The sequence below is a fragment of the Pan troglodytes genome, chromosome 2, assembly GCF_028858775.2.
Source record: "Pan troglodytes isolate AG18354 chromosome 2, NHGRI_mPanTro3-v2.0_pri, whole genome shotgun sequence".
Lineage (NCBI taxonomy): Eukaryota > Metazoa > Chordata > Mammalia > Primates > Hominidae > Pan > Pan troglodytes.
The window spans coordinates 138186549-138201876 of record NC_086015.1 but is presented as its reverse complement, the minus strand read 5'-3'; the positions used below and the strand labels follow the sequence as shown (position 1 = coordinate 138201876).

Below are 15328 nucleotides of genomic sequence, written 5' to 3'. Positions count from 1 at the left end.
GAGTGGAGATTTGTATAAAAGTTCCACCCCAAGGAAGAAAGGTTCAGAAATTAACCAGGCTTCCTTGGGAAGTAACGGTGTTCCATCCCTGGAAGTGTCTAAAATTAGGCTGAGGACCACTGTGGAAGAGCAAAGTGGGGTCATGGGGTGTGCTTGACTCGCTGTCCTTCGAGGCTTTATCTAGCCGCATGTGGCCATGCTTCATCAGGTTCTCCAGAGCAACAGCACCACTTGCAGCCCCAGCATCCTCTGGACATTGTGAACACTTTCTAAGAGCTAAGAATGCAGCACATTCCTGGAAGAAAAATGCTGAATCTCATATATAAGCATACAGGGCCCAGTACCAGTTGGTGCCCAATAAGTAGCTGAAGAAAGAAAAGACATGGGACCATCCAACCCGCATGACCTAAAGAGTGGAATCCAATTTGAATGAGGAAGGAGAAGGCCAGAACTGCTGAGGCCTGCAAAGAAATGATCAGAGTGGGCCCCCAAGGACCATACCCTAAGACCCAGTGACTCCAGCTCTGACCAGGAATGTGTGCTGATGTAGAGACCCTGAAGCTGAGTAGGCTACTCCAGACAGAGGCCAGGGAAAAGCCAGAAACCAAAATGCCTGTTTCCTTCTGCAGCCTTTCTAATGAACTAGGTCCTATCCTCAATGAAAAGATTCATTAGGGCTGGGTTTGGCCTTGCTGGCCCAAATTTATGCCCAGTGATTTCAAGAGGCTTCCTGAGGCTCTCAACAACGCCTCCTTCTCACCAGCCTCTCCAGGGGCCTATTGTAGCTAAGCTCATTTCTTCCTGACCTCCCTGGTCATACATACACAAGAGGATGAGTCGAACACACTTGCAGCTTCACAGACTCATCCTGCAACAGGCTAGGTGGGTACACAGGAAGATGAGATACTCTCTGTCTTATGGATAGCTTCTGGGACCCAAAACATACCCAGCCATACTCTTCTGGACTAAACCACATCTCCCCAGACTTTGCCTGCTCAGTATTATTAACAGGCCCTTGAAACAAAAATGGGGGCTCAACTGCCTTGCCAGGTAACTAGCACTCAAGCTCTTTGTTTAGCCTGAACATTTACAGCCTATAGGGAAAGGCAAGGTTGCACCTCTCTCAACATGCCTGTCAAAGCCCTGTTGGCAAAATAAGGCTTGTTCCTGGGTGGTTTGCCAGTGTTTGAGGTGCATTCCTTCTCCATTTGCAACAGCCCTAAAGTCACTCTTTCCAGTCTTCTTCACCCTACTGCACTGAGGGAGACCTGAGACCCAGGTCTTAAGGCCCTATCAATTCAACTCATCAATGGCCCAAAGCAGTGGAAACAGAACTCAGATCTCCCAGGGCTCCTAAGGGCCCAGAACCAAAAGACTCCACTGCAGGCAGGCTTGGATTCAGTATAATTTTTCATCTCCATCTTTCAAACTGAAAAGTGGTGAGTCTCCGTCCATGCAAAAAAAAAAAAAAAAAAAAAAAAAAAAAAAAAAAAAAAAAAAGGTGCAGATGTTTGTGCTCAAATTCTGCAGAAAGGGACTGTCCAGCCACAGCAAGAGATGGGGATCAAAAGCAAAGGATAAGTCTGACAACAGCCCTGACTGAGCTGGGATACAGCCCTCACAGGCCCATGCAGGGTCCTTGATACAAATAAGAGAAACACAATCCCCCAGTCCACAGCTCCCTTCCTTCCCTCTGCCCTTTCCTGTAAGCACAAAGCCTCAGAGCCTTTTCTTCCCTGGTGAGCCTCAGATTGCCCTCTGAGGGGCTGTGTATTATCTGCTGGTTCATAAGCAGCTTAACATGTCAGAGCTCTCTGGAGAGATGGAGCTGCCCCTAGAGGGATTAAAAAGGAGGTGGTGATAGTGGACATGGAGTCCTGTGCAGAGGGACAGTGCAGAAATATGTAACCACAGAGCCACCAGAACCCCAAGAAGAAATAAGGTATAAAAACACAAGAGAGAGGGTCATTTGTGAGAGACAGTTGACAGAAGTTCGATATTCCTGAAAACACATGGTGTGCTTTAAAGGATGGTTATTTTTAGCAAAAGCCAGTCTCAGAAGTGGAGGCAGATAGTGGCCTCCCTAGACCTGAGTTCTAATCCCAGTGCTAACATTAACTAGCCATGGCTCTCTAGACTGGTGCCCAGAAATGCTCCTGGCAGACCTCTCTCTGGATAAATGAGGCAGTCTCTCAGCATCCCCATACCACTCACTCCAGCAGTTTCAGACCCCAGAGGTCTTCATGGGAAGACGTTGGTGAAGAAAACGATGGCATTAGGGCCCCTATTGGACTCCTGACGTGGTGATGTTCCCACTACCCACCCCACCTCAGTAATAACCATATGATGTCTCTGTCATCATCTTTGATAATACATATATATTAAGTCATGGATGACCAAGTTCAAACAAAATCCACCTAGGGCAGCTCTCATGCATGGGACGCTGCCAAATCATGATCAGTAGCTCTAACATTGGCCTGGAAGACTCAGGATTATTTGCTCAACACTAGTGGAATTTGGGTGCTTCTAGTCCTGTGTCTCAAAGGCAGAAAGGATCATTATGCAGAGCACAAGGGGGTTTGGAACCCAGAACTCCCGCTTGCCATCGTCTGCCGCCTCCAGAGCCCAGCATCCTGGAGTCCATGCTGCAGAGGGGCATCCTTCCAGCTCCCTGTGCTGTTGCTCATGCCGGTGTCACAGTCAATTACAGACAGCCAATTACATCTGATTCCTCTCTGGGGGTCGCTGGGTAGGGCCGCCATGGGGAGCAGAGGAGGCCCGAGAGGTTTCTAAATGAAGTAGCCTGTTGGGAAATCCTATTATGAAGCTCATGTTACAGGGCTGCGGTGTTAATGACCCTGGCCTCCCCTGGCCCTGAACACAGCCGGTCTCCCTGGAGCTTGAGAGGAGGCTATCTGGGCTGTGGTTTCCCTCTCACCAGCCAATAGCTGATGGGACTGAGAGAGCAGAGAGGGCTCCTTGGTGCCCTTGAATGTGGCTTCCAGCACTGAGGCCTCACACACACACTCTCTCACACACACACACACAATCCCTTGTGTTCCTCACCTTCTCTTTCAGTAGCTCAGGATGAGGAGGCAGGGGGAACCCAGAGCTGGGACAAGCAACCCTAAGGGAGACGGAAGCAGGCCCCGAAAACCTCTTTTTCCAAGAAGAGCTAAATTAGACGTATTTTTTCCACTTTCAAATCCTGCAAATTTTTCATCTCAACTCCCCCAGGCTTATAAAGTGGCTCATCTCAGCTGCTCAAGCTGACAAAGGTGCAGAAACTGTTGAAAGGTTCAAAATGTCCCTTGGGTTTCCAGGCATGAAGGAATTTACATGTAGGTTTTCTTTACTAAAGAAAAAAGTCCCCACTTGGAGAGGGCGGAGGAATGAAGAAGCAGCCAGGAAGGAGAGGACAGCAAGCGTCTGACAAGAGGAGAGCCTAAGGCAGTGCTGGTGGGATCACCAGCCATAACTTGCAGAGAGACACCAAATGGGAAGACAGGCACATCGAGAGCTGTTCTGTTCTTCTGTTAGAGTTGTAAAGGCCCTGCCAATGTCCAGAGTTAGAATGGTCATAGGTGATCTGAGAGCCTTCTGGAAAACCTACACAGATTCCCAGTTAAAGTCATGCATCCTCATTCCCAGCCCCAATTTGTAGGCCTGAGCAGAAAATAGGAGTCCTGCAGGTTTGATCATGCTGCTGGGACCAGTAGTGGTACCCCTGGCATTCTTAAGACAGTACCTAGGGACCCAGCTGGTGCTGGCTAGCTGCAGGGATGTTTGTTTCTGTAACACCCAGACAGTCAGTCTTCAGCTTCTGCCCCTCTTTTCCCTGCCAAGAGCCCTTTTCGGGCTTTATCAGCTGTGCCATCATGTTGATACTCTGGGTTGTTCAGGGCTGCCCTGTATGGCTTTCCCCAGCCTCCAGTCTTTATTCAAGGGGTAGTGATGCTCGGATACCTTCCTCCTGGTGGCCTGTAGGCTTTGTTCTTGGTCTACCCAGCTGCCAGCCTGCTCCTGCAGTCCCCTCTCCCAGACTCCTTCTTCATCCCCTCAGGCACCCAGGTTCATCCTGTCTACAAATCCCAGTAACCCTATAATATCTTCAGTGACCTACCCTGGGGTCCCTTTCTTCTGGACACCAGTCACATAGATGGTCCTGGTCTGCTGCTTAGAGCTGGGGTTCTTGGATTTTTTAAAATCCCCATGTTTGGGCCATATACAAGACTTATCACCATCTCAGAAGGAGGCAACTGGGGATGTCACTTTGTAAAACCTTTCTGAGGGCTCTCATGCCTTCCCTGGGGTCAAAAATTGCTGGTTCTGAAGACCATGGCTCTCTTGGGCTAGCAGAGTCTTCTCTCTCCACTTGGTCCTTCATTTCACAAAGACCACCTGCCTAGACCACCTGGCTTAAGGCAGGCCATGTGAGCCATAACATTCAAACATGTGTTAACTTGCCCTTTGATCAGTTGAGGAACAGTGGCTTATTCCTCTTTGCTGTTTTCACTTGTCACTGCTTGGTGGTCATGGAGCTGGGCCTGGGCAGATGCAGGAAGGTGATGACTGGGAATTCAGGATTCCTGCTGACCTGTGTCTCTGGATGGGGGAGTCCCATGCCATCTTCATTCCAGAATCTTATTTTCTTAATAAGGGTGATTCAGAGCTTAAGGACAATGACACCTAGCAATATGTAGCATGGTATGGCTTAGAAAATATTCTCATATCCATTTTCACACACTTTGAGAAGTAGGCAGAGAAGATATGACTGTCAATGGAAAGGGACTTACCTAAAACCACGTAGCAAGTTTGCAGCAGAGCCAAGACTAAAACCAGCCCCTATCTTTAGGTTAGGTCTCTTGCACCCAAGCATACCCCCTTCCTCTTTCATCCACCTGCACCTCCTGTGCATGACAGCCCCAGACAATGAAGGCCTAGGCACCATAAGTTGGCACGTGCCCTCTGTAATAGCAAGCTAAGGTCATCCTGGGGCAGGGGCAGAGGCAAGAGAGGATGGCAGGGAGAATTATGCATAGCATTGTCATTTTCTGAGTCCCCAGTGTGGCTAAAGAGGCAGCCTAATGAAGCAGCTTCGTCTGGAAACTCCAAGGACTATGTCCTGGGAGGGAAAGCCAAGCCCTTAGGCAGCACTCAGGGGAAGAACAGATCCACATATGCATAGTGCTCCAGCTAAGATCTGGCCACTCAGGGGTTGTCACAGAAGATATGACAGTCATATCTTCCCTGCCTATTTCTGAGACACCTCCATGGTCACCCTTATGGGATACTGCAGCCCTCGAGCTTCTAGCACATAGATAAGGAGCCTGCCCCTGCCAGGTTCCTTCTAACAGCCCCAGTCTCCTCCCCTTCCTCCCTGCAGTCCAACTTCAGCTAAAGCAATATTTTAGGCTACACAGTAGAGAGAGAGAGAGAGTCTGCTGAGAGCCAGCTCAGCCTCCCTGGCACAGGAAGAGCCAGGCTGCATGGGACCTACACAGAGAATAGACTTAGCCACCAACCTCAGCAGGGAAGAGGGGAGAAGGGAAGACAAAGCTATGATTTCTCATTAATCCTCTACACTATGAGCATAACTTGAAATTGGGGTAGATGGGGCATTTTCCTAGTAATTAACAATTTTATAAAGACAAATGCATGATGAGGTCAGAGTCACTAGTGAGATGAGGTCAGCAGGCCAATGTGACTCTGCCTGATGGGACCAGCCTGTGTGTACAGAAAGGATGTCAGGAACAGGCCTTAGGCCAAGGAGCCCGCTAGAAAATGCATGAGCCGCTTGCCACACATCCTAATGCACAAGTTCTCCCCATAGCTTCCTCTACTCCCCTCTCACCTGTTCTCTTCTCACCACCCACGCTCTTCACAACAGAAACAGCTCTAGGCCAGGACCACTCTTTGCTGGCTGTGCTGTCTAATTGGTCTCCAGGTGCCTCTGCACAGCTAAGCGACTGGTCACCATGACTTTGACAGGAGACGGTTTCGCAGAAGCAAAGTGAAAGCCAAGAAAATACAGTTCCCTGGCCATAATGAAAGTCTGTTCTGTTTCCATGCAGGAAAAATAGCATGGAACCAGAAGCGGAGAGATTATTCTTTCTGCCACCCTACAAAGTCCCAGTTTCACATATGCAGAAAAGATGTATCAAATCAGCACAACTGTATGAATCATAGAGCCATCAGCATTTGACCCAGCCAGGCTCAGAGGACATCAATTCTCAGGGCTGTGTTGGGAGAGAGTTAGTTGTTGAAGGCTCACTGTGTCTCACCTGCAATTCTCTGTTATCCACCATTCTCCCTGCTTCTGCCCTCATGATGATTGTGCTAAGTGGGCTACACCAAAACCATTGTGAATGGCCACCATGTCCATCTGGCAGCACTCCATGAGCACCAAAAATGAGTGGAAAGCCTTTCCCTGAAGACACACCATGGAGACCAGTAACAAGTACTTCCAAATGCACTTCCCACCCCTCACCAAAGAGTGCAGAGTCTTCCCAAGATCACCACTTTTGCTCAAAGGTCCCCTTGCCAGCCATCAGAGTCCAGTTACCTGCAGAGTTAAGGGCAAAGATTTCAGGGGATTCAGCTGAAAGTTCTTGAGACAAGGGCAAGGGGCCCTTCTCTTCCCTTTCAGGGCACAGAGCTCAGCCAGGATGCTGGGCCACAAGACCCAAGATGCCACTCTCCACTCTCAGAAATATTACCAAAATGTGGCTTCCCATGCCTCTGAAGTGGCAAAGTGATGGTGCCATGGGTTCCCCATTTCCTTTACCCTCCAATGAGTTTGCAATAAGTAGTTTGTAAAGTCAAGCCATGTTCACAATAGCTCGAGATTAGAAATGTCCAACAAAACTCAGGAGGGGATTGAGACTGGGAAGGAGAAATGGAAAGAAACAATTTGGATTTACATATTTGTCCTCACAGGCCCTCTCAGGACAGCCACAGGAGGTAACTGACAAGCTACACGGACAGCAGAACCCTCTAAAAAAGAAAAGTTCCAGTTAGCCCAAAGAAATGAAAGCCTGTTCCCAGAGACCCAATTAAATCAGAACCAATCAATGCTTGCTCTGGTTCCTGCCATTCTGCTCAGGATATAATGAGAAAAATGAGAGTGCCCCAGCCAGCAAGTGTGGTGTGGCAGCCCTCTGAAAACCAAAGAAATCACCCACCATGCACTGCTGCAAGCATGCCGGGAAGCTGCTGCACCTGTGCCTTTAAGAACTCAGCCTGGTGCCTTGGTCCCCACTTAGACCCTGCCAAATGGCAAAGATAGTGACCCATCCCAACCAATGGGACAAAGAGGAGGACTGTGGGACCAGGCTGGGATGGTTTTAAAACTGTTGACGTTGATTCATCAGTGGATCTAAGATCTGGCACTCTCTCTCCTCTGTTTCCACACAATCCGTCATGGGTACCAGGACCAAGAAATCCAATAAAGACACAAAGGCGCAGCTCCCTGTTCTCAGCAGGCCTCAGGAAGGCTGAGTGAGTGCTCTGGCCCAGGCAATTAGCTGAGTCCAAAGGATTGCAGAGCTGATGGCACTAACAAGCTTGCTTGGCACTTCAGCTGCAGGTGTCTGGGGAGCAAGGTAAGTGGGGAAGTAAACTGGCATAGGCTGGTCTGGTGCTCAGGCAGGGTGGGGGTGACATCAGAGAGGGAAGCTGGCAGGAGGCTCACAATGGAGAATAAGTTGATGATACAGCCCCCAAGACCCAAAGGACTAAGGGTAACCCTAGGGGTACATTAAGGTTAAGGTGGTCATTTCTGAGGTCCATATAGGAAGGCTTCCTTGTAAAAGAATCAGGACCTTTGAAGGCTCCAAGCAAAATTTAATAAGGGAAAGCAGTCTTCTCTTCCCCAACCCTGGATTCCCCCACGTTCAGCTTCCATGCACTTAGACAATGCATAAGCTGAGGGGCCTCCAGATCCTTCTATTCACTCCCAGAGCAGACTGAGCCTGCAGCCAGTTCAGCACATTTATTGCCACATGTTGAATATGGGCTTTCTAGGGCTAGTGCTAGTGATGGCTAATATGAGCACACAGTATCCTGACATTTTCAAACTGCAAAGTTTGCACCACTCTGTGTCATTTAGAAGCAAAAGTTAATACAATACATGATACAGTCCCACTCCCATTCCAATAGTTTCATCTCCTTCCAGGGCCTGGCAATCAGCCCCTAGAGAAAGACAGCCAAGCCAGAGGGCTTTGAGTTAATGAGCTACACGGGTTCAGTACCAAGTTGAGTGCTGTGGGAGCTGGACTGAAATGAACTAAAATATTTTCCAAATTCAGTCCCTTCTCAATTACCCTTCAGTGAATTGTCCATGGCAACCCAAATTCCAAAGTCTCCAGACCCAGAGCTTAGGGCTGGATGCAGGATAAAGGGGTGTGTGTGTGTGTGTGTGTGTGTGTGTGTGTGTGTGAAGAGAGAGAGATTAATTCAACACTTCAACACTAAATATTATGGACTGGTTATTAAGTTATTTTCCACTGTTTGAAACTCTCCCCATCTCTTTCTCTCACCATGAATAGTAAATATGGACAATCTGGTTGGACATGATTGGAAAATCATCAGGCCTAGCACTAGGAATGGGAGTCCTCAGAGCTTTATAATAAGCCATTAGACTATTTTCTGTTACTGTATGACCCAGAATTATTGGTGGGGAAACCTTGCAGATCTGGCCCTGCCATATATGGGCAGGAAGCAGAGCCTCCAAAGCTTACCCTTGCATGCCACGCTGTTCTCAGGCTCATAGCCAGGCTTGCAGGTGCATCGCCCAATAGGCACCATCCATTCCCCATCCCCGTTGCAGTAGAGTTTGATGGGCACGTCCACTTCCTCTGCGTTGGGGATGCATGTGCCCCGAGCAATCACCAGAGATGTGCTCTCTGCCCCTGTCATAGTCTCTGGAAACACTGCAAAATTTTGCACAATGCTGGGACACTTTTTGAAGAAGACACGGACAGAAAGAAGAGACATACAGGCTCCATAATCCTGAAAAGCGAGGTAAAAACCATTCCGAGTAAGAGGCCCAAAGCTCCTGACTTCTGTGTTTACCTTCATCAGCCTTCCCCCAAAGTCCACCTGGGAGAAGCTCTCATCTGCAGCAATGGTGTCTACTTTGAGGTAGGGGGCCTCAGACCAGAAGGCTGACTTCTTGGTGGCAATGACAGAGTCAGTCTCATAGTAATACAAGTTGAAGGTCTCCTTGCAGGATCCTGGGACATTAGGGAGGCTGCTGCAGTCTCTCACAGTGAAGCGCATCTCTGTGTAGATGCGATGGGCCCCCCGCCGGTTGATGAAGGTGGTGAGCAGCCAATTGTTCTGGTTGGGCTCGAAGACATTGCACACCTGGTAGGTGCGGATGGTGTTCAGGTTTTCATCGTAGCCACTGACTTCTTCCCACTGTACATAGCAGGCCACAGGCACACACATGCAAAAACACAAAATAGAGAGTGAGAATACAAAAATAGGCATAGCAGAGGAGAATCCTGGGGCTAAGGGGCCTTAAGAGCTCACCAGTCCAGCAGATTGACTTGAGAAATGAACACATCTAAGCGCAACTTGATTTTAAAGATCTTATAAGAAAACTTCAGATTTTTTTGCAGCCCATCCCAAAATATAACACACTTCATTCAAGAAAGCTGTCCCTTGCCTAACCCATAATGCTTATTCTGTGACTAGCTTATTACATCCATGGGGACAACATGCAGCTTTCAGCCCATGTGATGGCAGGGACTTTCTTCCTCACTTCCACAGTACCTGCTCTAAAAGCCAATCTGTGGATTGGGGGTCCAATTACTTGACATCCACACCTTGGAAATCCCCATCTTTGAACCTAATTTCTTTATTGTGGTGAAATTCCTTTATGTCTCTGAAAAGCACATGAATTTAAAGCTTTTCAGGGTTTCTCAACCAACTTAGATTCTCATAAACTTTTTTTCAATAACATCAATCTCTTTGAAAGACTGATATGGTTTGGATGTTTTTCCTTTCCAAATCTCATGTTGAAATGTGATTCCCAATGTTGGAGGTGGGGCCTGGTGGGAGGTGATTTGATTATGGGGGCAGATCCTTCATGAACGGTTTAGCACCATCCCTTTGGTGATGAGTGAGATTTGACTGTTTAAAAGAATCTGGGAGCTCCCCCTTCTCTCTCTCTTGCTCCATCTCTCACCATGTGACATGCTGGCTCCCCTGGCCTGCCATGAGTGGAAGCTTCCTGAGGCCCTCAGCAGAAGTAGACGCTGGTACTATGCTTCATGTTCAGCCTGCAGAACTATGAACAAGTTAAACCTCTTTTCTTTATAAATTACTCAGCTCAGTTGTTTCTTTATAGCAATGCAAGAGTGGACTAATGCAAAGACCTAGACTATAAAACTGGTAAAAGTGGAGGCTGCTAAGAAGAACCCCTAATGAAGCAAATGAAGCTCTGTTGTGTGCAAATTTCAAGCAAGGCTATGATGGAGGAAAATGCTGGAGGGTGTTACTTTAGTGAATAATGAAACTTTCTTAAGGGAAAGACAATCATGATTCACATTAGAAAAGTGAGCTCCCATTTATAGCAGTCCTGTAGATTGGAATAAAAGAGAAGAACAACACATGTATTAAGTGATGTCTTTCACTATTCCCAGCAACTTTCAGAACTAGGTATTATTATCCCCAATTTACAGATGAAAAGACATCATGCAACTCACCCATGCTTATATGGCTAAAAGAGATTATGAGAGAAGCTAGTAAGAAATACTTTGAATGGTCAAAGAAAATCACCTAAGAACTTCTAGAAGATTATTTCAATAACAGGCAATGAGGGTTGGAGGGGAGTCAGGAGGGGTCTTTATAGGCATGGTTCCCTTAACTGAGCTCTCTAGGGCAGGGGTCAAAGAAGAGTTGCTGGGTCATTCTTTCTTCCTTGTGCTTGGAGAAAAGGAGTTAAGGAAGAAGCTGCCCACAGCTGGGAGCTCTCCAGATCCTGGTCTCAAGAACGGAGGATATTTCCAGGAATAAATTTAAACTTATATTCTGTTTGCCTAGAATAAAAAAAAATAGAGAAAAGAAATTAAACTTCCTAAAGTGAAAATGAATTAAGATCCTTGACTATTTAGGAGTGGTGATCAAGGTAACCAAATCATACCAGTATCTTTGAATATTATGCTAATTATTTACAGTGGTGGACTTTAAATATATAGACTAGAATTCTTCATTAACAGAGCTAAAAGCCAATTATGTGTGCATGGAAAATATACTGCAATTGCTCCTTGCAAGGAGTAAAGCCCCCTGTGGAGGCAAGTGGATAGAAGCAAGGCTGTCCTCTAAACCTGAGTGAAGGAAATCAAAAAACAGGCATAGTGTGGAGAGGTGGGGAAATGGGCACATTGAGAGCTGGCCCTGCATGCCCAGGTCTGTAAAGTGACATCACTCATGGTCACTCCTTCTGTCTGGGCCTCTGCCACCAAGGCATCTAAACTGCAGTCAATCCAGGGTCCTCCTGGACCCCAGACTCCCAGGACTCCTAGAGTGCCAGTTCCCTCACCAACTTGAAGTCCTGCCAGTCCTTCACCAACAGATCAGCTCCTGCCAGTATCCTTGCAGCAGTTCCGGGACACACAGGCCATCATGATTCACTATCCTGGATAGTCTCAGCTCCAGGCCAAATATCACCCAGCACTCCACCTTTCAAGTTGGAGCACTTGACCTCCAACCACACCATTCATGACCCACCAGCATCTTTCCCTGCTCCACTCTACTTTCTGAAATGCCAAGGACTAACATCCCCAAACTCACAACTCTGTCTCCCAGTTCCAGGTCTGTTCTTATGCTGTGCTTTCTACCTAGGATGGCTTTTTGTTCTTCTTTGCCTGAGTTACTCCAGCTCTGGAAAATCCCCTCACTTAATTAGATAGCATATCATAGCATATTAGTCCATCCTCCACGCAACAGGTAAGAACCTGTGCACACTGGCCCTGGGGCACCTACCTCCCCCAGGAGTCAGTGAGCCCTGAGGGGGCTGCAGCACATCGCTGGAGTGGCGAATCCACAGTCCACACAGCTCCTTCACAGCATGCCTTGTGCCCAGCACATGGACATCCCTGTGCCCAGGCCCCACCATGTGGCCAACACGGAAGAGATGTCTCACCTCTGTGGCCTGCATGGAGTATAAATTCACACTGTCGAGCCTCACCTGGACTTTGCTTAATTCCTCATTGATTCTCTAGATGTAAAAGAACCACTTTTTCTGCCTTCTTGAACACTGTGTTTTGTTCTATCAAATGTGTTTATTGAAGTTACGTTCTGCTTGCCTATTTTTTTTTCAGCCATGGAGAAGTCACTGACAACGTTTCAGATCAAATTTTTAGACCTCCCTCCCTTTCCATGGCTGTTATAAAACAGCATTTTCTCAGTTGACCCTACAAGACTTGAGGAAAGGAAATTTTTTTTTTTTTTTCAGTTCTGCTATTGTTGAAACACAACAGGTCTCATGACCCATTATTCCAGCTGGGTCTCAGTACACACATGGGGCCCCTCTGTCAATGTACAGGTGAAGCATGTGACCCCATTTAGAGTGGGGATCTGGTCACAGCCAGAGTTCTTGACCCACCCAAGACTAAAGGAGCTCTGATGTGGGCTTCACCTTAGCACTGAGACAGTCACCACCAGGAGGTATTTAAATAAGCAAAATGAGGCCAGGTGCAATGGCTTATGCCTATAATTCTAGCACTTTGGAAGGATGAGGTGGGAGGATGGCTTGAGCCCAGGACTCAAGACCAGAATGGGTGACACAGAGAGACCCCATCTCTACAAAAATAAAAATAATAAATTAACCAAGATTGGTGGCTTGTGCCTGTAGAACCAGCTATTCAGGAGGCTGAAGTGGGCGGATTGCTTGAGCCCAGGAGGGGCTGCAGTAAGCCATGCTCGCACCACTGTACTCCGGCCTGGGTGACAGAGCAAGACTCTGTCTCAAAAAAATAAAATAAAATAAGCAGCATGAGGATTTCTACTCTCCTATGGGAGCTGAGATATTGAGAAAATTTATCTTAGAAAATGACACTGATTGGTATTATAAGACCCAGCAGAAGTAATTGTTTCAAACATTAACCTCTCTGGGCCTCAGTTTTCTCATCTGTAAAATGAGAAATCATAATGGGTGACCCTGAGTTGTAAAATTCTACAGATCTAATTGATTCCATGACAGCTCCTAAGGGAGTGATCAAAGCAAATGAAAGGAAATTCAGCTGCATATTCAAAGGGAAAGAGTAGAAGCAAATTGAGAGAAAGGAAAATAACTCCCTGTTGCTGGGAAAAGGCCATCATAGAGCTTCCCATTAATTTCTTTCCCTCTTTCATTCTTCTGTCAGTGAAAGCTCTGTAGGGGTTGAAGAAATAAGTGATCAGAGTGGGCTTCAGGAGGCACATATACTTTCCACAGCAAGTGGTAATTAGAACTGGGGGGTTCGAAGAAAGAGGAGATGTTGGTTAATCAAGATGAGGGTAGAATGGCATTCCCAACAGAGAGAGACAAACATATAATTCATTTACAATATTTGGAATCAGTCTCATTGCTTTATATTTATACCTCATTCATTCATCAATGAAAAAAAAATGTCTACTGAATGTTAGGTTTGTGCCAGGCGCCATTAGCCACTGGGGATATAACAATATGAAGCTTATAATCTAGTGAGAGAAACAGAAATTAGAAAATGGTTACTAAAATAACTAAATAATTACATTTGTGTTAACTGCTGTGAGGGAAAATTACAGGGAGCCAAGCAAGGGGGTGCAACGGATATATGAAGATTGTCAGGAAAGACCCTCTGTATGAGTCCATTTTGTGTTGCTATAAAGGAATACCTGAGGCTGGGTAATTTATAAAGAAAAGAGGTTTATCTGGCTTATAGTTCTGCAGCCTGTACAAGAAGCATGGCACCACAATCTACTTCTGGTGAGGCCTCAGGAAGTTTCCAATCATGGAGGAAGGTGAAGGAGGAGCAGGCATGTCACATGGTGAGAAAGGGAGCAAGAGAGATGCCAGGTTCTTTTAAACCACCAGCTCCTGTGTGAACTAATAGAGTGAGACTCACTCATTACCATAAGGAGACCATCAAGCCATTCATGAGGGATCCCCTGCCATGACCCAAACACCTCCTGCTAGGTGCCACCTCCAACATTGGAGAGCATGCTTTAATATGAGATTGGGAGGGGACAAACATCCAAAGAATATCACCCTCCAAGCTGAGAGGGGACAGGTAGATAGAAGTAAGCCAGGAGAAGTATGCACCTTCTGGGAGCAGAATAGGAGCAGAGCCTCTGGGCCAAACAAAGGCAGGTACAAAGGCCTCATGATAGGAAAAGTGGCCTGGTGCCATTGAGGAATGAAGGCTGTGTGACAGACAGCCATAAGAAGCTGGGGGTGGCAGGAACAGGACTGAGAGGAAGACGAATCCAGTCGAGAATTTTGAATTTCATCCTGAGTGTAACTAGAAGTCGCTGGTGAGTTAGGGAGAAAAAAACACAGGCGATCAGAGCCGAGCTTTTAAAAGCTCTCTCTGACGCACTACAGAGACAGGTTTCGAGAGCAGCCTGAGTGTATGGGCAGGACAACTGGAGTTCATTGTGGGTGCCCAGGCAAGAGATGGTAGGTTGGAACAGACCAGCAAAAACTGGAACGATGCTTTAGGGGAGAATCCCTAGACCTTCACTGAGCCACAGACTCAAGGGGCCATGTGTCCCCTGAACACTCTTTCAGGTATCAGTCCTGCCTCGCCAACAAGGCTTTGGGCTTCCCAGATCCTTAGGAATGATGATTCCTCACCTCTTCCCTCTCTCTTTTCTTAAAAAAGGGGGAATTTTACCAGTCTTGCATGCACTACACTGTAGATGCCCAATTTCCTATTCAGGGCCAAATTTCTTTTACCCAAAGCCTGTGCTGGTTCTAGTTCTGGCAATGTGTTCTCACTGCCTGCCCGAAAGTCAGTTTCCTAAAGATCTTCCATTCAATGGCTGCTTCTTAGCCTCCACTTCTAGGCATTTGACATATTGCTTCTTGTATTCCTTCCTGTAATTATCTCCTCCCATTAAAACAACAGCAAAACACCATGATTTGCTTATCAGATTTGCAGAAAATTAAAAAGATAAAATGTCAAGTCTTGGTAAGAAAGTGGGAAAAAGAGCACTGCCCAAGCCTATTGATGGAAGTATAAACTGGTGAAATCTTTTAGAAATCAATTCAGTAGCTTCTCCCAATACTTCAAGTGTGGGCCAAAACTGAAATCAATATGAAGAAGGTAAATCATTTAAAAAATTGTAGTGA

At 46.8% G+C, this 15328-nt stretch overlaps 1 protein-coding gene across 1 annotated transcript in view; it reads right to left on the bottom strand.

Annotated features, from left to right (window-relative positions):
• EPHB1 (EPH receptor B1) overlaps positions 1 to 15328 on the bottom strand; it is a 467125-nt gene that overhangs the window by 301779 nt on the left and 150018 nt on the right. The window contains exon 3 of the mRNA XM_001151617.7: positions 8742 to 9423. Within this exon, the coding sequence (XP_001151617.1) occupies positions 8742 to 9423 (682 nt within the window). The remainder of the gene's footprint in view (positions 1 to 8741; positions 9424 to 15328) is intronic.